This window comes from Macadamia integrifolia, chromosome 10, assembly GCF_013358625.1.
Source record: "Macadamia integrifolia cultivar HAES 741 chromosome 10, SCU_Mint_v3, whole genome shotgun sequence".
Classification (NCBI taxonomy): Eukaryota; Viridiplantae; Streptophyta; class Magnoliopsida; order Proteales; family Proteaceae; genus Macadamia; species Macadamia integrifolia.
In genome coordinates, this window is record NC_056566.1 from 26115198 (window position 1) to 26142535 (window position 27338).

General features: G+C 39.2%; 1 protein-coding gene across 12 annotated transcripts in view; it reads right to left on the minus strand.

Moving 5' to 3' along the window:
* Positions 1 to 290: 290 nt before the first annotated feature.
* Positions 291 to 27338, minus strand: part of LOC122090478 (zinc finger-containing ubiquitin peptidase 1) — a 30559-nt gene continuing 3511 nt past the window's right edge. For 9 of the 12 annotated variants that reach the window (XM_042660085.1, XM_042660084.1, XM_042660082.1 and 6 more), the window contains 3 exons: positions 20109 to 20204; positions 19904 to 20030; positions 291 to 1324 (listed from right to left, as the gene is read on the minus strand). In XM_042660085.1, coding sequence (XP_042516019.1) covers positions 19947 to 20030; positions 20109 to 20204 — 180 coding nt within the window. In that variant the 3' untranslated portion in view covers positions 291 to 1324; positions 19904 to 19946. The remainder of the gene's footprint in view (positions 1325 to 19903; positions 20031 to 20108; positions 20205 to 27338) is intronic. The other 3 variants (XR_006143657.1, XR_006143654.1, XR_006143656.1) reach the window with 3 other exon arrangements.

Consider the following 27338-nt stretch of genomic DNA (forward strand, 5'->3'; position numbering starts at 1 on the left):
ATCAGTCAATGACTTTTGAAGCAGATGGACAGTTTTTTATCTGACCTCTTTCCAGTTTCATCCCATTCAGAAAGAATTAACCATGGCCCTCCATGAATTAGACTATTGAAGGGTGGCAACAACTTCTCTTCCAGAACCCTCTGTTTTCGATTAATCTGGTAACCTAAAATGTATGTTATCACGTATAGTGCCATCTGCTAACCAAGTTCTCAATGGAGTAAGGATTGCCCCTTTTCCAAAATTTTATGTAATGCACTAGTTAAGGCTATTGAGCTTTGGACAAGGATTGCTTTTGTGCCATCACCAAAACGTAGATCTTTATTTAGTCAGGCATGAATTTTGAATGTAAACAATTAATATTTTACGCCTATAATAGCATTCTGATACACAAGCATCCAAGGTTCAGCTTTTTCATACATGGGCACAAGTTGCAAGACTTCATCTTCTGTGGTCATAGCTTGAGTCTTCCTCAATAGGTCTGACGAACACATAACATCACACCAATTTCCTTTGAGGATGAGAAAAATCAAACTCAATGTTGCAAATCTCAACAAGTTAATAATGAGTAGCGCCAGCCATAGGTTGTTAATATCCGTTCTTTACATTCAACACATGAAGAACCATGCCACCAGCCCACTTGGAGTAAAGCACACCAAAACTGTCGATGCACATCACAAGGGTGAAGAAGGTCCCTTCAATGCGTACAGGGCAAAGTCTATTGTTCAACACCAACATGGGCACCATCTTATCCTGGTTCTGATTCTAGTTACACATTCCTCTATGACTACAAATTAGTCAGGGATCCAAAGTTTCATATTCCATAGGAGGACAAAGACGAGGTCAAGCACACTGGAGATGCCACAAAGTTGTGCAAAGCAGAGCAGATTTCTGAAGGATAGTCTTTCAGAAGCTTGTGGTAGATTAAGATTCCTACAATAGAGGCCAATGCACCAATTGCATATACCACTCCAACAACCTCCTGCATCAAGCAAAATCTTACGTGAAAACTGGACCGATTAACTAGGGAATCATGCCCTTAAAAATAGACCAGTACGATTCAAATGTCGGACCGCATAGGCCATTGAAGTGGTTATTTGAACCAGTTCTAAGTACCATTTTATGCTGCATTTGGCTGTAGGAAAAGAGAGACCTGAGAGAAAGCAGGGCCTACTTTTGGGTCAGTAAACTAGTAGAACCGTCCTTCATGAATGCTGAAACTGAGAGCCAAAGAGAGATACATATACAAAGCAGGCTTCTACACTAGAGGGCACATCATGGTGGTGTACATGCCACTCATTGCCCCCCACCCTACTTTCTCCAATGCCTGCAACACAGACACAAATTACATGAGTTTAGCCCCTGCACCTATAAATCACTCATGTCAACTCTAACCCAAAAAAAAAAAAAAAAAAAACTCATGTCAAGACATTCAAAGATCCATTTTAGACAACTAAACATCAACTCAAGTACTTAACAATTCAGTAAATGATTTTATTTTGTAGGCTTTAATGCATGCATACTTGTGTATGCTTTTGGGAAAATTAGTATGTTTTTTTGCTGATTCATGAATAATTGTGAGAATGAATTGGTTTAAAACTTCAAAATACTTACCAAACTTCTATAAAAAAATATTTCCCACTTATGAAATGAGAAGAATTATAAGCAAAAAAGAGAATTGAGATAATGTGTTGGTTTGTCAAGGTGATAGTGGCCAGGCCCTTATTTATAGAGATTAAGGGAGTGACCGACATGGCATGGTAGCTATGGCTGACTCAAGGCCTTATCTAGCATGTGCTACATGTGGAACGTTGTGGTACAATGAATCTGGACACATTACAGGAATAAGGAACAAACCGAACTGTCCAACTCTCAAACAAAATGTTACCACTGAAACCACGAATAATTCTAGACTGAGCGCCAATCAATCTGAAAGTTTTTGAAATAATCACAAGTTTTGATATTCTACAAATAAATTCATAAAAAAATAAGGAAATGAATAATTTGGCCCAAAATTAAAATTCAGACTTCAATCAAATGTCCTTACGAATAATTTATAAATAATTTGAGAAAAAAGAATAACTCTGCTAAAAAGTTTGGAATCTCAATGAACTACCATGCATGATAAGTTTTAAGATGGTTATTGGTGTCACAAGTCCTTGTGACGTTTCTGGAAGTCACAAGACATATCTCAGCTATCTATTTTCAAGGTTCACTATCTAACCATTTGTTCATGCTCAAAGTTGGAAGAGTGCACAATATTGGTTAGCATATATGCATGACATACGCTGGATGCATACCAATACACGGGGGTATTTGATTGAATTAAACTCTAAAAATTATACATGGAAAATCTAGACCAAGTCCTCCATATCCAACAGTCAGAATGGACAAATCATTTGTCCACGTGGAAAAATAGCTATCTTGTAGTGGTTGTAAAAGTAACAGACAATTGTGACACTAATATTTCTTAAGACATGGTAGCCAAATCAATTTGTCTTAACTTTTCGAAAAAAAAAAATTCTTTTTAGACTATACTTCACCCACTTTTTTCAAATTTGCAAATCGACTTCTACCAAGATTTTTTATGGCCTGAATTTCCAAAATCCAAAGTTTCTAAATATGACCATGCACAATATTTCTACCAAAGGTGGCTTACAATTATAGCTACCACATGGCCGAAACAACATTCCTAGGGATGCTTTCCTTGAGACCTCTCTAGAACTCATGTGTCAATATATTTCTTAAGATATGGATATCTCCTGTGACATTTGTAAAGTGTCTTCACAATTATCAACAGATGTGAGAATAGTGAGTATAGTGACTGTATAGACATAATCAAGGTGGCATGGCTATATGGTTGAATCCAAAGTGTAGGAATTAAGATATAGGCAGTCATAGAAATAAAAAGACATCACCACAAACTTATACTGATAAAGTTAATTTGCTTAGGCATTCATGGGCATGCCGTGCAAAAGGCAAGAAAAAAATAAATAAGGAAAAGCATTAATTAGTCTTATAATCTAAACTAATTGAATCATATCGTCTCCATTAATTCATCGAAATGATCTGACAAGTGAAGTAAATCTAATGGGATAGGATGCTTCAAACACATACAATTGATAAATAAACCTACTCAACACATGTTGCATGCCATAGAGTCAAATTGTGTATATTTGAACAACATTGCTAGAGTTCCATTATAAACTCATAGATTAAAGCCCAATAAAAACTACATATGGGAATGATAAAAAAATTTGGTTTCACATTATAACAGTTGAATTATAATGTCATAATGTAACTTAGAGGACTCGAAATTAATTTTTAATTTATACATGTGATAAGCTAATTAAACCAATAAGCTGTAAAATAGAACAAAACATATGCGATCTCTAGCTCATGTAGGAGATGGAGTCATAATTGAATTCATGAATAATATGGGTTTCCTTCAAAATCCTAATAAAGCATACCATTCATGATGGAGGGAATAATAGAGAATGTATTTAGCAACAGAGACTAACTAAACTGATAATGTTTATTCCTAAATCTAGCTAGTTCTGATTCTACTTTGATGTCAAACTTTTATGGTAGACCTATTACCCAAAGGTTTCCACGATTAATTTCATTAATGAATAAAAGAAAGAAAATTCATTGATTTTTTTACTTTAGTGAAATCTGATCTTACCCATCAGATACATCAAAGTGAATCAACAAGAAAACAAATTTAATGTACATAGGATATAAACAATGAGGGCACTATAAGTCAAACTATACTGTTCTAAAAAAAAAAAAAAAAAAAAACACTTAACTATCACATCATATATGTTACTAAAAATCAAACCATATTATAATATGTCAATATAACAGTACTAGCTAGAGGAAATATTTTTTCACATGCTTTGCATCCCCCCTTGGCATTATGCATAGAGCATAATTATCAGCATTATTTATTGGCTTAAAGTGTGTAACGGAGATGGGCATTGAGAAGAGTGGATTGAATGTGACTCACAAGCTGTGGTTGAGGCAGTCCTTAGAAGCTCCATTTCTTGGCAGTCAATCAAATGGAGGATAAACATTGTTTCAGAGAAAGGAATAATATGCCTGATATTCTCGCTAAAAATGGGCAAGATCTCAAGTTTATTATGCTTGGGCTGGATGTCCAAACTCAGTTCCTTCTGAAATTAGCTGGGATGGTCAATACAAACCTAGAAGTTTGAGTAATGTGTCAATATTAGTATATCCTTGGATAGTGTGTCTGCTGATGGCATTGCCGAAGGTGGACCTCTTTTCAGATTGCGTTCCCCTTCCTCCCTGTTGATGGCAATGCAAAGTTGGGGAGTGTTGGGAACATCTTTCATTATATCTGTTGACTCGGTCTAGGTATGCCTGGATATAAACATGTACGTATCATTTTTTTTTTCCATATAATATACTTTCCGACTTCTAGCCAATATATATATATATAGAAGCATGAAGTGGCAAATCTTTCACTAGACAATTTTGTCCTTTCTTCTTCATTATCTTTTTTTCCATTCTTTTTATTTTCTAAATTTTTTGTTCATTTCTATTTTTATAATACTTAAATCATATTTTTATCCTATTATATAAAAGCACGAAATGGAAATTTTTCATTAGACAAATTTTCCCTTTCTCTTCACCTAATTTCACTCCAACAAAATAGGAATTATTACTCTCTCTCTCTCTCTCTCTCTCTCTCACACACACACACTACAGGGTAGCCTTTTACCCCTAGAAAATCTTCTATGTTCATTCTCTTCACCTGATTTTACTCCAGCAAAATAGGAATTCTTATATTCTATATTATATATTCTCAAAACCTTCCTACAACCATACAAAACTCTCTAACGGTATACGCTCTATCTCTTCTCTTGTTAGGAAACTGAGATGGACATGGAATTTTTCAAAATCTTTTTCAAGACAATAAATAATACCCTCTTCTTAAAATAAATTTACCCTTAATCTCTCTCTCTCTCTCTCTCTCTCTCTCCACTTTTCTTTTCCTTTTTTCCTCTTTTGAAACTCTTTTCGTCCTCACTATATCTGAATTATCTTTATGATATACTTTTTCTATTAATTCCTTATCTCTCCTTCTATCTTGCCACAATTTATAACTTATTATATTTACACAAATAAATTCTACCGACCCCTCAGCTATACAAGGTTAATTCGTTCTCTCACGTATCTCACGTTCATCCCCTACACTCCCCATCTCTTTCTTAACTTTTTAGTGGCCGAGAAGCAAAACCTCGGAATCTCTGCATAATGGCAAACCTCAAGGAACACCTCTCTCTCTCTCTCTCTCTCTCTGTATAGAGGATGGATCGATCATCAATTTGTATAGGTCAGCTATTATATATCCTTTTGTCGTCGATTATTCGTAATTTCTTTGAATTTATTTATTTATTTAGATTTTTTATGTATTTTTTGGGTTTGTCTCTCTTCATACAAAGTTAAGGTTTTCATTAGCCGATTCAAAATAAAAAAAATAAAATAAAAAATAAAACCGAAAATTTATGATATAGGTACTGGGTTTTTTTTTTTGCTAGAATTCATAGGTACTGGGTAATGACACTATTAATCAAACAGGCAAAGACAGATAGGAAAAAAATTAGAAATTAAAAATATGAGCAATATCCTAAGAATAGATAAGAAATTAATTTATTATGAGGGTCAGTACAGATTGCAGTTTTTATCTTTTCTTCTCTTTTTCATTGAGTTAACTAGAAGCAAAAAATTAAACACATATTTTAAACAATATGTCCAAGTTGGAGATAAATTCCAGCTCTTCTATCTAATCAGAAAAGAATTAGCAGGTAAGAGCATCATAAAGATAGTTACAATAGGGTACGCAATACACCGGACCATAAATATGAAAACCTACATTAATTAGCTAATTTTCAGTACGATGGAATGAATAAAATCTTAAAGGGTTCTAGATTTTCCATTATCAACTACATGAACTGGAAATATCTAGAGTAGAGATTTGTCCCCAAAACAAAACTGATTCCTCAAAATCATAAATCAACCCAAGAAAATATTCAATTCCTAAAGTTAAGATTAAAATACCAATCCCAACAGCCAATTTTTCAATGAAAAAATATCCACCCAAGACCCTAGCTATGACGCAAATACCAAATCAACACCAAAACTCAAGAGAATTTTAAAATGTTAATGATGAGAATAGATCCTTACCTAGACAGACAAATAGCATTAGTGCTTCACCCACAATGAAGTAATACTATAGGAAATGAAGATCAACAGAGAAGCGAAATCGACCTTACATAATCACAGACTGTTTCACCCTAACAGATCCAAAACAATCTGAATCCTTTTAACGAATACAAACTACTATAATACGAATTTGGATCTTTTTAAATAAGTTATCGGTCAAACCAGGGATTAAAAGGTGGTCGAGATCAAATTTCACCAAACCATTAAAGCCTTGAATCATTTAATTAAAACCTTACCTTTGTAAGAAGCAAAACAAACCCAAAAAATAAAAAAATAAATAATAAAAATTAAAAGAAATTACTGACACTAGATGACAGAAAGGACATAAAATAGCTATATCCTATACAAATTGATGATCGATCCTCTATAAATAGAGAGAAATGTGGGACTGTAGAGAGAGAGAGAGAGAGAAAGGAGGCATCCTTTAAGGTCCACCATTATGCAGAAATACCAAGGTTCTCCTTTTCGGCCACTAAAAAGTTAAGAAAGAGAAGAGGAGTGTAGGGGATGGATGCGATATACGTGGGAGAACGAATTACCCTTGTATGGCTGAGGGGTCGGTAGAATTTTTGTGTAAACGTAGAAAGAGTGGCAAGAAAGAAGAAGAGATACAGAATTAACAGAAAAAAGTATATATTAAAAGATTTTTAGAAATAGTTAGGAGGAAAAGATTTTCAAAAGGAAAAGGAAAAGAAAAATGGCAAGTAGAGAGAGGTTAAGGGTAAATATATTTTAAGAAGAGGGCATTATTGTCTTGAAAAATATTTTGATCAATTCCGTGGCCACCTCAGTTTCCTGGCTAGGAATTGCAGTTTGGGGCAATTGTTAAGGGTGAACTCCTTCTCTTTGAGGACTCTTTTGGTTCATTTTGTAAAATTATGGGTGATGGATTGCATTTGTGTCCATTAGTTGCTTCTTCGTTTTTTAGTACTTCTCCTTATGTATGGTCTCCAAGGATGTAGGTGCAGTTACTGCAGTAGGTAGAAGTAGGTGGACCACTACTTTCATTGGGCACAATGCTTGAAATTGAAGGTCGTGGTGTCATTTATTGTTTTATTTTGTAAACAGCCAGATATCATGTACATTTTTAGTTTTGTCCATATATTTAATCATTAGTGGGTGTTCCCTTGCTCTTTTTTGTGTTGATTACATGGTTTTCTTCTTTCCCATTTGGATACAAAGAAAAATGGTTTCTTTGTCTATTCTCCTTTATCATTGATTTGGACATATTATGTTCGTCCTGTTTAGGCTTCATTTTACGACAGTGAAATTGGGGTCTCCTCCAAGGAATTTATGTGCAGCTCGATAATGGAAAAGACAAATTGTGGGTTGCCAACATCCAGTGGACTCAAATGTAAAATATCCATCTCCCTTACTCCTCCAATTTCTGTTAAAGTTTTTCCCTACATTATGTAGTACTTAAGGAAGAAACTATTGATGAAACGTTGCTGAGTAAGGATCTACTCATCCTTTGGAAGACAATGTAGACATAGATATTTTCTAGGGGAAAAAGACTACATGCCAATGGATTGGAGGACCCATTTCAATCCATATTTTGATATAAGACTTTTTCCTAATCCAAATACATATCTTAGTTATGCTCTAAAATAGTTACCTTTAAAAGGTGAGCAACTCATTTTACACCAAAAAAAAAAATTTTTTTTTTTGGGGGTTGTGGGGGGGAGGGGGGAGAAGAATGAGCAACTCTCTTGAGGAAAAAATCGTTTAAAATTTTACGAGTAAAAGTTTATAACATTCAGCTTTGCAAGAGTTGTTTAATACTTGAAATTAATTGAGATTGTTGACTGCAGGAAATAAGTGAAAATACGATGAACATCCATTTTTTGTCCACACAAACACATTCTAAAAAAATGGTACCTGTGCAGGTGAGGCGTCGGTCGGTCCTAGAAACAGCAGCAGCGGCGCGAGGAGTTCACGACCGGACGTGCTGCAACCTAGGGATCACCAGGCAGCTCTTTCGCTCTATAGGGATCGGGGGGGCATAGCACAATTCTTCTTGGAGGAGGGTTGGTTTGCCCGGGTGACTGATCCTGCCATAATGTACTCCTACCTATAGCATCGGCAACCAAAGTCGAGCATACATACGACGATCTTCATGCGTGAATAGCCGGAAGGAAAGAAATGGCGGTAGATGATAATGAGAAAGGGCGTTGCGTCTGGACAGGCGGGCGGAATGGATGAACGAAAGGTGCCATGCCATGGAGTGGGGAATATCCCGACAATCATGTAAGACAACTAAATGCACCTCGAGGTGCTGCCGAGGAACTGGGGGACCTAGTCAAGCACTGGATAGGCAATTTGTATTTAGAGCTAGCCTATTCATTATGGGGAATCAATGCTCCGGGCCGAATAGAGCTTACCTCCGCTTTCTCCGGCGCATATTAACTTAGCTGCGCTCAATAGGCCGGTTTGGCTTCCTCTTTGGCAGTCACTTTCCTTACCACTCCGTGGGTAACAATTCAACTTTTTTATGTTCACAGGGGAGGCGTCGGGGTAAATCACATATCATTGAATCTTGTGTCGATTCGAGAAAATGCTTTCGGGCTTCACCCCTTTTGCACAAAGAATGCTTTCTACTTTCTGTTCAACAAGCAGTTGCTTGCAAAGTAGGCTTCCTTGTTTGCGAAAGTAGTTTTTCCTGCATTCCCTGCATTCACATGAGCAGATAGATGCAAATCCAGCTCCTCCCTCCGTTGGAGGTCCAAAATCAACGGCTTGTCAAACTGCTGGTCCGTGTCCTCTGTTTGAGAAGACGGACCCTCATCCAATGGGGCCAGGTCAGCCGCAGCTTTGGATGAAGAGGGGCCCCTCAGGCCCTGCGCAATAAAAGCAGCGAACAGTTCGTCGAAATTGCAGGGGGGGAGAGGGGGACCTTGGCAGTGGAGGTGCTCCCTAGACGTTTTCGGAGCAGATTGGAGAGATTCCTTCATCGAAGGGGTTGAACACCCAGTTCTCAAAGAGGGCCCCCTGGGCATCCGAATCATCTAGCACGGGTGAATAATTATGTAACCCAATTTTCTTGTTCAAAAGAAGATCTTTTTCTTCTACATTCTTGTTCAAAAGAAGATCTTTTTTCTTCTACATTCTCAACAGGAATGCATCAACAAGACTGCCCTTCCATATAGATCGTCGTGGCATGAACTCAGAATTTCTTCGCTTCAGACCAGGCGCTTTTAGCCCACCTCCTCCTCCTCCTCCTCCTTTAGGATAGGATCGTCGTTGGTCCTTCTTTCACTTGCTTTTTTACCAGGTCCGATAGGTCCGTCACCCAGTAGCCGCTCCGCTATGGAGCTACGTGTACACCGCCATGTCGAGACTCTCTTTCGAAAGTGAGATCACTACCGGCTTGTTGAAGAACCCTTTCGGGCTCCCTAAATGCAGCCATGATCTTATATACGATACCACCAGAAGCACCTTGGTACTTCCATCCGCCAATCAAGGCTAGTGGAGCGAAAGGAGCGAGAAAGAAGAAACTCCCTGAGCTCCTAGCACGCCAGAACAGCAAAGACAAGGCTTCTTATGCCCAATGGAGAGTCAGGCGCGCGCAACGCTTTCGCGCGAGGCGCTGTTGCTTGTTAGGGGCGAAATGGAAGACCGAAGCTATTCCGTTGATTCTTCTCCAAACAGGAACCACCGATTTACAAATCTCATTAACAGAATTTAGTGAGCGGCGCCAAATCTTTCTATGGATTGCTTCTTTCGCCTCTTTCGCCGTCAAAGTGCCTATGGTACCAGTTCATATTTGGTCACCCGAAGCTCATGTAAAGGCACCTACGGCAGATCCGTCAACTTGGCAGGAATTCCTTCAAAATTGGGAACCCAAAAACAGATCCCAGTGAAGTATATAGGAAAAACTGATATGTTGCCTTGATCTTTCTTTGTCTCGAACCCCATACCCCTATAATAATGGTAGAGTAAGGGGTGGCCCCAAAGCGGAAGTGACCGGTGGTGGTTGGTCGAAGCTCCAGTAGGTAGCCACTCCCTTCTCAGGGAACCGTACGTGAGACTTCTGCATCATACGGCTCCGTCCTGAGCTTTCGTCGTCAGCCCTTGTCATTAGACCACTATCTATGCATGTATTTTCTGCCTGGACTCTCGAATCTTTTGCTTCTCGGGTGGTGGCGAACAATGCTGCTTGCGTTGCGGGAGATGCCCGCCCGTAGGGCCCCGGCCTACTTCCCACCGGAAAGAACCGCTCACTAGCTAGCCGGACTAGTGGGAGGGGGGCCGACCGTAGAAAACCATGCCTTTTGAACCGAACGCAACGCCCGTCTTCCAAATCAAGAAAAATGGGCTCTTTGGGAAGAAAGATTGAGTGCGGCCTGTAAAGCACATGTAACGCACAGTCGGGTTGCTCACACAGCAGATCTCTCTCTCTTTCCCAGATATCTCGTACTTTCACTTTCCCTTCTTACCCAGATTGGTGTGGTTTTTATTATCAATTTTTTCCTATCCCATCTGGGTCTGCCATCTATTATTCCACCCATCGCAGTAGCTGAATGTGAATTAGTGAAGCTGCTGAACTCATGCATCTTCTCCCTATTCCGCTCTTCATTTTCAATGCCCCATCTCATGGATCCCAATTCCATGGATGACCACCAGCTCCCCCTGCCCTTCCATGTCCCTTTTGGCCGGTCTTTCTTGTCTTGTGAGCAAAAATGCAAGTTACCTCCTCTGGGGAAGATAGTCTCAAACTTTCCTTCTCATATAACTGAATCCTTGATGACTCGCTTGGAAAGAAAGTGAATTATATCCGCTGGCTCGCTTGCCAACGGAACGAGATGGAACTTTCTTCTTTCTTTAATCCAAAGAACAGACAGCTTTCGAGCTTGACATCTGCTGAACAACTACACTCTTCCAGAGCCTTGCGTGCTTTCTCAAAGAGTTGCTAGCTAAACGGCTGAACAACTAGCTTTAGGCTTACTCGTAGCATTGCTAGCTTGACGACTTGCTTCCGCCATTCAAACTGGGGATCTTTCACCTCGATTTTAGAGGTGGTAGGCAAAACAAGAAGACTCAGAACCAGCAACTAGTAAAGTGATCGCGTAGGGGCTTCGCCGCCTCTCCTTCTCTCGAAGGGTTGGTGTGGCTTCTAGAATGGAAATGAAGAGGTTCTGAAAGAAAGCAAGCGATCGTAGGTAAAGGACAAGGAAGGAAACAAGCAAGGTTAGGAGAACAATGTTGCACAGGGACAACTCGCGCCACGAACTATCTGGTAGACTTGAGTCGACAAGTCACCATTCCTGGAAGCCTAAGACGAGTAAGTAGACTACACTTTCTATTCCCGCCAATCAATCCAGGGAAGGATTCCGAGAGTTGACTTTGAACTAGTAGGGCATTCTTACCTTAGTTTCTTTCTACTTTCCTAAACCAACTCTAGAAAACTAAGAAACAGGTTTTCCTATTTTCTTTTAGCCAAGCTTTCCGGCTAAGTCGAAATGTCGAATAGCTTTTGCACCTACCCATCCCTGTTAATCAAGTAGTTTAGTATTGCTGTAAGCCCTTCCCTTGACGGGAGGTTGCTTTTCCGGTTGAAGATCCGGTTGCTTTAAAGACTTTCCGATCCCGATATTCGATCTAAGTTAAGTTTCGATTTCCTCTACCTTTGAAGCGGATGAGGGACTTGTTGAAGAAGCTTTCCTTGATTCTCTCAGAACTACTTCTTTCAGTCTAGCATTTTCGCCCCTTGCCTCAAAGTCAAATGCATGGTTTTGCAGTTGATAAGCCATTTGATAATGCAGTGTGGCAGCTTTGGCAATAACATTCTGGGGGACACCAGTAATTTGGATCTAGAATTTAAGAGCAGTAGGAAGAAGGGGGTCAGACAGTGGGATATTAAAATTGGGATACAGTGTTAAGAACACTGTTCCTGCATTCAGGGTTGTTTGAACAGTAGCGATCACGACATGTTGATACCGTAAAAATCGACTCTTAAGGAGAGCAACACGGGAAACCACTGGGAGACCTTTTCGTCCATGAAAGGAGAGAGCAAATTTGATGGCTCCTAAATGAAGATGAGTATAGCCTTGTTGGATCCACTGAGGGATTAATTCCAATGGTATCTCAAGAGTGAAAAGCTGTTCCTTTTCAGTAGCAAGGACCTGAAATTGATCAAAGCGAGATGCTTGTACCAATTCTTTCAAGGGTGAAGTTTTCTTAGGTTTGAGAAGAGATGTCCATTTTGAGGGTGATGGATTCTTTGGGAAAATAGTATACGGGTTAAGTGGTGTAAGAGTAGCAGGGTTAGAAGAGATACCATTTTGATAGGGGAGCAAATTTTCACACCAAGATCTGATGTCTTTCCTTCATTCATAAGGCTCTATTTATAGAGCAAATACAAAACTAAAGTAACATAGGATCCCAAACATGTGGACCCCATACAGTATGGACATGGGACACGTTACAAAGCACTTATGATACACACTATACGAGGAGATAATAAAGACATCACCATCAACAAACCAAACCGAAGAAGATAAAATACACGTTACGTAAGTGTGGGACCACCCACTAACTACTATCAGTACTGTCGGAGCTACTGGCTGGATAATAGCTGGAAGTGTCAATTAACCAGTCATTGTAGGCATCGAGTAGTTGGCTTATTCGTGGATCAGCGAGTCTGCCTGTTTGATGGAGTTCCCATGCAGTATCAAGGCGGAGGAGAAGAGGAGCTGGGACTTGACTTGGGAGGATGTCATTAGCAGCACACATGGTAGCTAAGAAGGATCTCCATTTAGTTCTATGTTGGACCCGAGTGGTAAAGAGGTTAGATGGTTTGACATTGAACACGTGAAAATCAGGATTGTAATGAATATAATGGCAGGGTTGTTGATCTTCAATAGTTTGATGGATGAGGGGTGGCCGATGAAAAAGGATGGTAATATGGTGTTGGTTTGGGTGTTCTTCTATAGTGTCGGGGAGATGGGAGGAGAAGAGACTGAACCAATAATTTATGGGAGCAAAGAGTTGTAGGAACGTAAGGATTGTGAGGTTGGGTCTAGGGGTACCTCGATGGGGAAACATCCAATAGGTAGTGAACCAATGGATAGTGCTCAAGGGAAGGCTTAGAGCAATAGTGTGGACTGAGCAGAGGTGCCAAAATATACATTTGTAAATGAGGGAGAGGTCTTGTAATTCATGTAAGGTGGTGAAAGCAAACAGGGTAAGGTAAGGGTAGTCTGGATGGAAGGAAAGGCCAGGGAAAGGTAATCCTTCTCGGCAAAGAGAGACTTCGAGGCGTTGGATTGTTGTGGTTTTGCTGTAAGAAATAACTCTTCTTAAGGTTAGATCTTGTTGGATTTCACGGAAGGTTAGGTGGGAAAGAGCAGCAATGGTTATGGCCAGGCGGTGGAGATTGAGAGGTAGAGGCACCAGGGGTTATGGGGAAACGTAAAGGTATGATGGCAAAGGTTGAGATAGGTCGGGAGAGGAAATCTGCCAAAACATTTTCTTTTCCTGTTATGTGCTTAACATCAAATGACCATTGAGAGAACCACTGAGCCCATCGGAGAAGTTGTGCTTAAGGAAGAATCTGTTGTCGAAATTCAAGCATGCGTGGAAAACTTGACATGTTGAGTTCAACGAGGAACTTATGTCCAATAAGATGAAATTGGAACTTTTTTATGCCATGCTTGACTGCTAAGATTTCTTTGAAAGTAGAATGATAATGAGCTTCAGAAGGCTTGAAAGAACCACTCTTGTAACCACAAACAGTTATGTTGGTATGCGGAGTCTGTTCTTCAAGAAGAACTGCACCCCAATGAGTATCACTGGCATCTGTTTGTAAAATTCTCTTTCCCGTAGAGGGAATCTAGAGAGTGGGGAGATTCTCAGAGAGTTTCTTTAGAGTTTAAACCACCAACGTATGCGCAGAAGACCAAGGAGAGGCTTTTTTGTGCAAAAGCTGGTGAAGCAGGGAAGTATGCATGATCTGCTGTGGAAGAAACTCTGTCATATAATTGACCATCCCAAGAAATTGTTGAACTTGATTTTTTGTGAGAGGGCCATCTGGAAATGACTGTAATGAAGTTGCAATATGGGGTTGAAGATTATATTGCCCTTTGGATATGGTCACTCCGAGAAAATCAATAGTAGGGACGCCAATTTGCATCTTCTTAGGAGAGAGCATAAGACCATAATCCTGAACAATCTGATGAAATTGGTGGAGAAGCCGAAGGTGAGCTGCCTCATCTTTAGAGAAGAGAAGAATATCATCAATGTATATAAGACATGGTCTTGGATAGGAGCAAAGATCTTCATCATGGCCCTCTGAAAGATAGACGGAGTTGTCTTTAGACGAAAAGGCATTACTGTCCAGTGTAGATGGTAGCCTGGAATGCAAAAGGTTGTCTTTGCTCCATCTTTGGGGACAATCCCAAGTTGCCAAAAACCTGCCTTGAGGTCAAACTTGGAGAAGACAGTGGCATGGGCTAACTAGAAGAGCAAAGCCGGGCGAGTCGAGAGTGGGAATTTCTTATCAGCCAAGAAGAAATTTAATGGCCGATAATTAATCACCATTCTGAGTTTGCCACAAACTTGTTCTGCTCTTTTGTTAACATAAAAAGCTTGGCATGTCCATGGTGAAAGGGTGGGCTCTAAAAGACCTTGGGATTGTAATTACTGGATCTCTTGAATAGACAAAGAAAGAAGATCCGGATTCAGTCCTGGATGGCTGGCCTTTGTGGATTAACATCCTCATTCTTTTTGAAAGGAAGTGTAATGAAGAAGTCAAGGTTCTGCCATAAAGGATGAGAACACTTGGTGAGAAAATCTGAATGAGATTCCGCACATGATGTTGAAAGGATGTGTGCCTTGAATTCTTCAAACATAGAAGGGCCTGTAAAAAAGAGATTAGAAATAGGAGACCAAGGAAGAAGTTGTTGTTTATACACAAGACCATGGGGAGTCCATCGGAGAGGGAGATGGCTGAGGACATCAAAACCTATGATGAGGTCTTTTCCTGGAAAATGGGTACCTAAAACGGTATGGGTCAAAGACAAAGTAGGAAGAAGTTGGATTTTGATGGGATGTTTAGACACGAGATGAATATGGAAAATTTCGCCATTGGCTGCAAGGAAAGGGAGAGGTGGATCCTAGGTTTTCCAAAAAGATTTGGGGAGGACTTTTGGGTTTAAAATTGTTGTAGCAGCTCCTGTGTCTAAGAAGGCAATGATTTTTATAGGTTTGGCATAAGGTTCAGGGATTATTTGGACCGAGACATGAGGAAGAGAAACTGCTTGACAGGGGAAAAATAGACGGTTGTAAGTTGTTTTGGGAAGGGAAAAGGAAAGGGATCACTTGGTAGAGGGGATCAGATTCCTCGGACTCGGAGAGAGAAGACTATGGGTCTGAGTCTGTAATTGGGAAATCAATTGCAAAAAGAGAAAGGGTTGTTGGTGCTTCATCAAAGGAATATAAAGATTCGAGATCTGCATCATGAAGATCTTCATGGTGAAGAGAAGATAGCATATGCATGAACTTATCTTTCTTTCGAGACATAGGACAATTTTTGGAAAAATGTCCATTTTTTCCACAGACATAACAGGCAGTAGACCTGTTCTTTCCTCTATATTGCTTTTTCCGGAGAAATCTCCATCGTTTCTTAAATTTTGGAGAACGGAAGGAGAATTTCTTTTTTGGACTCCTCTTCTGATGATGAGAGAGGTGGAACCTTTCTGTGATTAGTAGATTTCTTGGTGGAGCAATCACAAGATTTGTCACCTTTGCACTTAATTTTGAAATAAGATGTATCATAGGCAGAAGAGACTTTATCAAAACGATCTTGCAAATCTTTCCAGACATTTTTGATGTTGCAGAGTTTATCAAGAGCAGTAAGAGCATAGCTGTAGAGAGAACCAATAGTACATGAAGCTAAAGGAATATTCTGGTTTCTCAAAAACTGTTGTGTATCTGCGCCAAGAGGCTCTGGGAGAGAGTTCAAGAAAACCTGCTTTAGATTTTCATCGTCAATACCACCGATTTTATGAAATCGGTCAGTCATTCTTGAGAAATGTTTGTCAAGATCTGGTCTGAGTAATGAGCAACACTTCATATGGAGGAATTCGTCACGGGCCTTAGAGAGATCATTTGAAACGGGGCCGAGAAACTCTTGATAGAGAGTGGTAATAAACTGGCTCTCAATAAGCTGCACAAGTTGCAGTTGTCTGTAAGGGCCAAGAGCTAAATACCATTCCCTGAGTTTTCCTTGGAGTCTTGCAACAAACTTAGGCAAGACAGTGACGGTAGAGGCTCCTTCATAAAGTAGTTCGGCATTGATCCAAGCATGAAAATCTGCAATTCGTGATGCCCATTTAGAAATAGGGATATCATCCAAGGTGAAAAACTGTTTAGGGTCCTGGTTCTAGTATGGGGTATAAGGTGTAGGTGGGACAGTAGGTGGTCTAGGTGGATCCTCGGGATTCTGGATTTCAAGATCATCATCCATTTCAGAAACATGAGGTGCAGCAGGATGTGGTCCTTGTGGTCCTTCGTTCATGAAAGAAGGAAGAGGATCTATGATGGTAAGGTTTGTGAGATACTCGGATAGAGTATTCTCTGAGGGGGAAATTATTGTATGAATGGATTTAGGAGGTTGAGTAGATCCAGGGGTAAATGATGGAATAGCCGGAGGGGTAGGTAGTGGGTTTAGCATTTGGGAAACAGGAGGTGGTGGTGCTGGGTAAGGGACAGGCATAGGGTATGGGGTAAAAGGAGGTGGTGCTAGTAGGGCATCTGCAAATACGTCTTCATAATCACTAAGATCCATAAGTGCAACAGTGGATGTCCATGCTGGCGGAAGTCTACCGCGAGCACGGCCTCTAGCTGCTCGTGTTCTTTTGGGAAGAGCATGTTGTTGCCGTTGAAGTTCTTTCAGTTTTTCAGTAAGAAAAGTTCTTGGAGAAGAAACAACTGGTGGTGCAGGAGAGGCATATATAGCAAAAAGGATCTTGTGGAATGACGCTTGGAACTTTAACCGGAAATGGCTATTGCCGGCTTGAGGCAAAAGACGGAGGCTGTGGTCGCTGTATCTGTTGCAGTTGGGCCTCAAGATATCTGAGATGCTTTTCTTTTTGGCCAATAAGGGCAAAAGCTGTAGTGGTGTCAGCAACACTAGAGGCAATTCCAGCAAGTTCAGTATGGACCTAATCAAATTCTCGTCAGAGAGACTGTAGAAGGTGATCATGATGGGTGACAGTACCATGGGTGTGCTGTGTTTGGACCAAAATTCACTCTAGATATTGATTCTGGACGATGGCATTCTCTGCTTGCCAATTCAAAGCAGCTTCAGCTTGAGAAATATCAGTAGTTTGATCGGAAGCACGGATTGGAGATTTGACTTTCCAAATTTGGCAATATCCATGACTATCAGGGCCAGTGTCACTTGGGCCTGGGAAATTCTTGAGGGGAGAGGAAGAAGAAGATCCTGGAGTATACATACAATAAGGAGGAACAATTGGAGGGGGATAATCTGGGTTTGGAGAACGTTTGCAGGGAAAAGGAGAAGGTTTAGGGGAAACCTTGGTATTCCCATACTTGACAAAGAAAAGGTATTTGGATTCATCACTGAGGGGACTAACAGAGGAATCACCTGCCTCATATTGTTCTCGTAAATATTGTTGAGAAGACTTTTGTCTAGAAGAACGGCGAGGAGGATAGTCTTCCTCAGAAACTTGTAGACAATCATCACAGTCACAGAGGTCAAAATACTTATGACCAATAATGGGATCTTGGAAGAAATAGATTGGGTTTCCTTGTGAATCAAAAGATTTGATAGGAATCTTTTACTGAATCATGCCAAAAGAGGTTGGAAATGGAGAAGGACGGGCTTAAGGGTTTGGAGGAGGAAACCGAATTTCTACCTCACCATTGGGATGGGTGATATATTCGGGATCTGTAGACTGGACAGGTTCCGAGTGGCCTGTGGCTGGGAAGCGGACACTTGTTGTTCATAGGCTGTAACCCAAGAAGAGGGAAGGAGACGAAGAAGTTCGTCTCTAGAAATCTGCCGTGGGACATAGGTACAGCAAGGGACTTGGTTAGAGTCCATGGTTATGAACAAGGCATCTTCAGAATGGCCTGTGAGGAGATCAAATGCATGGTTTGCAGTCGATAAGTCATTTGATAATGCAGTGTGACAGCTTTGGCAATAACATTCTAGGGGACACCAGTAATTTGGATCTGGAATGCACGTATTTACTAGTTTATATATATATATAACATTACTAGATATCTAGTCCTAATATATTGCACATGATTAAAGAAGATAACTCCAATAACAATTATAATAATAATTCATCAAATTCATCTAAGAGTGAACCAACAAGAGGAATAGATCTTAGTGCTTTCAGGAGGATATATATATATATATATATTGCACATGATTAAAGAAGACAACGCCAATAACAATCATAATAATAATTCACCAAATTCATCTAAGAGTGAATCAACAAGAGGAATAGATCTTAGTGCTTTCAGGAGGACAAAAACCGGAGAATAGATAGCTACAAGTCATTAAGGAGACCTAAATTTTTGCTGCTACATGAAGTGACAGCACACCTAATGCAAAGAATGAGAGGGCAAGAATAAGTGCTTTGGGATTAATGAACCTGAACAAACTCCACCAGTTTCTTGTATCCAGAACCACAGAGAGCAAAGTTGCACATAGGCCTTATATAGTAAGGAATGCAGAAAAATGGTAAAGGATGAGTGGAATTGGGTTTTCACTCAGGCTTGGGACAAAAATTTTCATCTTCAAATATTAATGTTTACTGAACTGTTTTCCATGAAGACTTAGGGCATGTTTGATAATGTTTCAAGAAACATGTTTCTGCCGTTTCAGGCTTGGGACAAAAATTTTCATCTTCAAATATTAATGTTTACTGAACTGTTTTCCATGAAGACTTAGGGCCCATTTGATAACGTTTCAAGAAACAAAACAAAAAGCATTTGATAAAACTGTTTCGTTTCACTTTTTTTCAGAAATAAGAATTGAAATTTCTACCTATTTATAATTCAAGAAAGACTCAGGCGAAACAAGTTCTACTTGTTTCGCCGTTTCTGGAAACGACTCGTGGCTATTCTTTCGATGGTTACTATGGACTTTAAGAAACATGACTTATCAAACACCTTCAATTCCGTTTCTGTTTCTAGAAACGGAAATTTATATTTCTGTCGTTTCTTAAAACAGAAACCGTAGAAACATTATCAAACGGGCCCTAAGAGTTTGAACAAGCAATCTTAAAATCCAGATATCCATAGAGGTACACATTGAAGCATAAGTACAAAGCCAGAGCGTTTGACAACTATTCCTGATCAACAAATTAAGGGAAGGGAGAGAGTTCTCTGAGCTAGCAGTATAGGGAAGCGAACCAATGAGGTGCGACAAAATAGTATCATACATAGGAGGACAGCAAGGTCATTTCATGTGATGAGAATAGAGATAGACAAAGGTGCTAGTGTACACTACCTAAGTGGCTCAGAGAACCTTTTACCTTGAGGGAAATAAGTAAATAACCACTTTCTAAAATGATCAAAGAAGATTGTAGCAATCTCAACCCATAAATAAAATTTTGAAGCTAAGTTTGATAGATATCTCATAGAATTATTCATCCAAAAAAAAAAAAAAAAAAAATACCTCAAAAGAATTGTAGAATTCAAAGTGTTGATAGACTAATTTTCTAAGATTCAAAATATATGCTATCTATGGTCTTGAGCTGCTCCATCTCCTCCACTTGTGCAATCCCAGGATCAACGTAACATACCTAAAACAAAAAACAATGAATAAGAACTAAACATAGAAAGAAAATTAAAAGCTCGGACTTCATGAGATGCAGTATAACCTGGTACTGGGGCTTCTTCAGTGTGTGGACCCCTCTTTTTATAATTCTTTGCCAGCCAACATTTTCCCTAAGTGTGTTTTCTAACTCCACTGTTCTCTGCAAGTCCCAACACAATGTTGGGAAGAGATTTGTGATTAGTGAATCAGATGATAAAATCTCTAGAATGTACATTACTACCAGGCCAAATGAGAGAAGAAATACATAATTGATTATTAAAATCCAAAAATAAATTTAGTTAGCTTTATTAAAATTTCTTCTAGGAGATTGAAAGCACTGGATAAGCACAACTTAGGCTAGTCCTAACCCAGATTCCTGAACCTAATAGATTTTCATTGACAATGGGTTAAAACCACAGGGAACCCAGCCAAGCTGAGTTGCATATGGTGTCCATAACAGGGTAATGGTATTTCCCCCCAAGCACTATATTCCTAAGTAGTGCATAGTAACATCATAATCCAAGAATTATCTGACCCAATCTGAGGGATAGATAAGTAAAAGACCAGCAGGGTCATGCTAGGGGATGATTAAAAAGAGGGTCTCAATGCATGAGGCTCCCGCTACTGCAGGGTCTGGGAGGGACAAATGTACTCAGCCTTACTCCAGCTTCATGGAGAGAGGCTGTTTCCATGTTTCGAACCCCCCAAATTTTTTTGCGAGGGGGTGATAATCCCTCATTATTATTGATTGCGCCTAGATTAGCTCCAACCTGCCAGAATTACACCCCTAGCAATTAATAGTGACGGGAGGTTGGACCAACAGAAAATGAATCTAACCATCACAAAATATACTGATAATAAGAGCTCTGCTAGAAAAGTAGCATCTAGCAACATCCAGTATTCCTCATATTATTGAGGGGATAATCAGTCATAGACATGCTTACTAGGCAGATAATTTTGATTCACATGTATCTAGTGAATCTGGCAAGCTGACAGGAACGATTAAGGATGCCCAAAATATGGACGGCTTCACATGTCCATATGAACATATAATTATGCATTAGATTATCAGGAAAGAAAATTATTAAGAAAACAAGAAAAGGCACTGCATTTTAAATTGGCCTACCAAAATTTTGTACAAAGCATACAAATTATTTTTCAAAGTCATTACTCAGAAAAATGGCCAACATTTGAAATGTTAATTGAATTGATGGGGAAAATAACAATCCCTACCTCAATGTTTAAAAAACTTACTAAACAGAAAGGGAAACCCAAAGCTTCTATATAAGCAATTGTTGGGAAACATGTCCACACTCCTTGCCATATTTTGGTGTTAACAAACAAACATACATCTTTAACTTGATTGTTAAAGTGTGATTAGCTTGAAGAAACCCTTAGAAGATCAAAGGTCGAATCAAGACATGAAGCTAAGCTTAAAGACATGAAACAGCAAACAAGAAGGAAAGAAGATGAAGGGCTAAAGAATAGAAGATTCAAGTGAAGAAGAAGACCACTAGGACAGATTAGTTATTTTAATGTAATTTGTAATTTCCACATACTTATATGCACTCACCTTATGCATGTGCATTGCATCATATTAGAATGACCATAGAGCATGCTTGAGTAGGTATGGAAAATTTCTAAGTGGTGTGGAACACACAGTAACCTAACTCAAGGGTATTTAGGGAATCTTAAAGTTAGTATCAGGAGATGAAACCTTCATAGAAGTTGTAGGAAATTGAGTTGTGAGTCCAACACAACTGATCTCAAATCAATCCAAGGTCGGACCAAAAAGTTATAGTCAAAACACTGGTGACTGGTCAGTATGACAGAGCATGTCATGTTGACGGTCGACAGACCATAGGCGGTCGACCGACTGGAAGCTCCGGTCGACCGGACCTATCCGAGACCATAGGCGGTCGACCGGCTGAAAGTCCCGGTCGACCGGTGCCTGTCTGGAAGTACTCCAACGGCTATTTTTTGCCTACAACGGCTCTTAGCGGTCGACCGGCTACTAATGGCGGTCGACCGGTATACCCAGAATATGTCCGTTAGAGCTTGATTCCCTACCTAAAATGCTTCACTAAGTTCACCTATAAATACCCTAATCACTCTTAATTAATTATTCATTAAGAAAGAGCTTAAAGAGCATTATTGCAAGCATTAGAGAAGTTTATTCTACTTGAGTTATTCTGTTACACAAATCCCAAAGAAGAGGCTTCAGTCTTAATTAAAGTTCTCTACTCTCTCCTGTGCAAGTCAAAGCCGTAAGAGAGGACTTTACATAAGGTGCATCACTCATCATTTATTATTCACTCTCATTTGCACCATACTTGAGGTATTCCTCTTATTCCACTATTCCTTATTTTCTGTTTTTTTTACAATTCTAGACTGTACTTAGGATTGTAAGGATACTCTTATCCTAAAAAGAGAAAGGTCTCTCTCTACCTCTAAAAGAGATTGTGAAGGCGTCTCTCTGCCTAAAAAGGAGATTTGTAAGGATACTCTTATCCGTGAAAAAGATTGTAAAGATTTTCTTCCCTACCTACTGTACTGAAAGGGAGAACTAGTGGAATACCTTACAAGAGGATTCTTGTAGGGAGTGGACTAGACTCGGATTGAGTCGAACCACTATAAATATTGTGTTGTGTGATTGTGCCTATTTTATTTATTCCGCATTGTTTTAAATTACAATCACACTTGTGTTCTATACATCGAAAAGAGTTAAAATTTCACTAGTATAACCTATTCACCCCCCCTCTAGGTTATTTCAATTGGTATCAGAGCGGGAGCTCAATATATAAGACTAAGTTGTCTTAAAGTGAGTCAAAGACCATGACCACATTCCAAGGACCACCAGAAGGCATGAACGCCTCGAGACCCCCGTACTTTAATGGAGAAAACTTTTCTTTCTGGAAGTGCAGATTCAAAAATTTTGTGTGTGGTCACAACATTCTTGTATGGAGAGCCATAGAGAATGGACCATACACTATCACCAAGATAGTTGATGGAAAGACAGTACCTAAGGATGAAGGAGAATGGACAGCTGAAGACATCACCCTCATCCAGTACAACTTCCGTGCCATTACATTCCTTCAATGTGCCCTCAATGAACAAGAGTTCAACCGAGTCATTGCATGTGACACGGCTAAAGAAATTTGGGATATGCTTCTTGTCACACACGAAGGTACAGCAGAGGTAAAAGAAAGGAAGGTAGATCAACTTGTCTCTGATTACGAGTCATTCTCTATGAAAGAAGATGAGTCAATAACTTCTATGTTCACTAGATTTACTGACATTGTGAATAATCTTAAAGGTTTAGGCAAGACTTATACTAATGCTAAGAAAGTCAGAAAAATCTTAAGAGCCTTACCTGCAGCTTGGAGACCCAAGAAAACAGCAATCGAAGAAGCCAAAGATTTGACGAAAATCTCCTTGGACTACTTGCTTGGATCTCTCCAAACGCATGAAGTAGAGCTGAATGCCGACAAACCAAATTCTGAGAAAAGGAGAACCATAGCGCTAAAATCAACTCAACCTATCGAAGAAGTAAGTGATGATGAAGAAGATGAAGAATTCGACATGGAAAAGGAAATTTCACTCATCACGAGGAAATTCAACAAATTCCTCAAACAGAAAGGAAGATTCCAACACAAGAACAAATCCTACGGTAACAAATCCTATGGGGAAAAAGGTAAAACAAAAATTAAACCCAAGGAAATTCCTACTAAAGACATAGTGTGTTTTGAGTGCAGAAAGCCTGGACATTTCAGAACTGAATGCCCAAATAAATCAAAAAGAAAGGCCTATGCAGCTACATGGGACTCAAGTGATGAAGAGAAAAGTGAATTTGGAGAAGAAGTCACCAACCTCGCCTTGATGGCCATCGGAGATGAAGAACAAGAGGTATGTGAAATTCAACCTGAACTTTTAGTAAAGGACTCTAATGAGGAACTTCAAGAAGCCTTCGAAGCCTTATATGAAGAAAGTATAAAATTAGAGTCTGATAAAAGTAAACTTGAAAAGGAGGTTGAAACACTAAATAAGAGAGTGGAGGCACTAACCTCAAAGGTAAGTGAACTGGAGGAAGAAAACTTTAAGATGAACTCCACCCTTTGCACCTTTACCCAGGGGCAAAAGAACCTTGACAACCTTCTAGGTTCTCAAAGGAAGAGTCCAAATGAAAGAGAAGGACTGGGTTACAATGGACAAAATCCATATAGAAATCCAAAAAGGGGTGACCAAAGAAACCAACCATCCACCTCCTACATTAAATGTAGTTTTTGTAAAAAGACAGGACATTCCATAAAACAGTGTCACCTCAAGAAAAAGCCCAACTCTCAAACTGAGAGATCAAGAGTAAACCATGCCTACTACTACACACCCCTAAGAAGGCAATATAGGCCTCAAGAAAACTCTAGACCTATGCCCAGGTATAGAAAAACCCAACCTCATAGAGAGTACTCTATTGAGAGGCCCCAAAGGCAATTCCAAGGATACAAGAACTATCCTAGTGAGACTTATAGACCACAAGGGAAATACCAAAACCAAGGACTCTATAGATACTATACTCCAAGATCAAATGGATCTTATGAAAATCAGAGGACTCAAAGAAACCTAAGGCCATTCCAAAGGCAGAACCAAAATCCTAAAAAGTACAAAACCATTTGGGTTCCAGTCGGGAAGTTTGACACTAACAATGGTGGACCCATGAGATTATGGGGACCAATGTACGATTAAATTTCTGTTATAGGTTTGCTTGAAGAATAAGGTGGAAGCTGAATGGGTCATCGACAGTGGATGCTCCAAACACATGACATCCAACAAGAACCTATTCTCAAGCTTACGAAACTATGATGGAGGATGGGTCTCCTTTGGAGATGACAGCAAAGGAAAGATTGCTGGTATTGGAAAAATAAAACTTGGAGGTATTTCAATCTCGAACGTTTACTTTGTGAAAAATTTGAACTACAATCTTCTAAGTGTAAGTCAATTATGTAGGATTGGATACAAAGTAGAATTCAATGTCTCCCACTGTTGTATTAAAGATACAAATGGTAATCTAATACTAAAAGGATCTAGGAAAAACAACATTTATGTTTGTATACTTGATGAAGTAAGTTCCTTAAATGCATGCTTGGTTTCTAACCATAGTGAATCTTCATTATGGCATAGAAGACTTGGACATATAAATGTCAAGCTGATTCAAACCATAGCATCCAATGATCTTGTGAGAAACCTCCCTAAAATCAAGTATGAAAAAGATAGCTTTTATGATGCCTGTCAAAAAGGCAAACAAACCAAAGTTTCCCACAAATCGAAGAATATTGTCTCTTCCTCTAGACCATTAGAACTACTTCATCTAGACTTATTTGGACCTATCAACATTTCTAGTATGAGTGGTAAAAATTACACCTTTGTAATTGTTGATGACTACTCTAGGTACACTTGGACTGTTTTTCTGAAAAATAAAAATGATGCCTTTGATGAATTTGCAACTCTATGTAACAAATTGCAAAATCAGAAAGGGTATACTATAACCTCTGTTAGGAGTGACCATGGAGGAGAATTTGACAATATAAGTAAATTTGACTTATACTGCAACAAGTATGGTATTGACCATAACTTCTCCGCTCCTAGAACACCTCAATCAAATGGAGTAGTTGAAAGGAAAAACAGGTCATTACAAGAGACTGCAAGGACTATGCTTAATGAATACACTTTGCCTAAGTACTTTTGGGCTGAAGCTGTAAATACAGCATGTTATGTACTAAACAGAATAATCCTTAGACCTTTGCTTTCTAAAACACCTTATGAACTATATTTTGGTAAAATACCAAAAGTAAACTACTTTAGAGTATTTGGATGTAAATGCTTCATCCTAAACACCAAAAACCATCTTGGAAAATTTGATGCAAAATCTGATGAAGGGATATTCTTAGGATACTCACTCAACAGTAGGGCATATAGAATTTTTAATAAAAAATCCTTAATGGTAGAGGAATCTATGAATGTAAGATTTGATGAATCTTTACCTAACGATTTAAATAAATCTCTTGCTGATGATGATGATATTATTGATGAACTTAAAAACAAAACTAATGATATTTCTCTTAACGATTCAAATGATGCTACCATAGAAAAATCAGAAACACTACCTAAGGAAGTCACTCCTCATAGGAATCATCCCCTAGAAAACATCATAGGAGATCTAGATGGAGAAATCCAGACTAGATCTAAAACCCGGGAGGTATGCAATCACACTGCATTTATCTCAAGGATCGAACCCAAAAACATAGAGGAAGCACTAAAAGACAGTGATTGGATTATAGCTATGCAAGAGGAGCTTCACCAGTTTGAAAGAAGCAAGGTATGGGAACTTGTCCCTAGACCTGACCACCACACCATCATTGGTGCTAAGTGGGTCTTTCGTAATAAACTGGATGAAGATGGGAACATAGTGAGAAACAAAGCAAGATTAGTTGCCAAAGGGTATAACCAGCAAGAGGGAATAGACTATGATGAAACCTATGCACCAGTAGCAAGGTTGGAGTCCATTAGAATGTTACTAGCTTTTGCATGTCATAAGAACTTTAAACTATATCAAATGGATGTCAAAAGTGCCTTCTTGAATGGATACATTCAAGACGAGATATATGTTGCTCAACCTCCCAGCTTTGAAGACCTTAAGTTTCCAAACCATGTCTATAAACTTGAGAAAGCTCTATATGGACTCAAACAAGCCCCTAGAGCTTGGTATGAGAGATTAAGTACTTTCTTGATAGAAAGTGGCTTCTCAAGGGGGAGGATTGATACAACTCTGTTTGTGAAGAACCTGAAGAATGACATACTCATTGTTCAAATCTATGTAGATGATATCATTTTTGGCTCAACCAATGAGAGAATGTGTACTGAATTCAGTAACAAAATGAGCAATGAATTTGAAATGAGCATGATGGGAGAGTTAAATTTCTTCCTTGGACTTCAAATAAAACAGACTGATAATGGAATTTTCATAAATCAAAGCAAGTACACCAAGGAGCTGCTAAAGAAATTTGACATTAACAGTCAAAAATCTTCAGACACTCCGATGAGCTCATCCTTGAAACTAACCAAGGATGAGAATGGACCTTCTGAGGATGTAACTAGATATAGAGGCATGATTGGAAGCCTTCTATATCTAACAGCAAGTAGACCTGACATCATGTACAGTGTATGTGCATGTGCTCGGTTTCAAGCTGATCCCAAGAGATCACACTTCACTGCTGTAAAAAGAATCTTTAAATATCTGAAA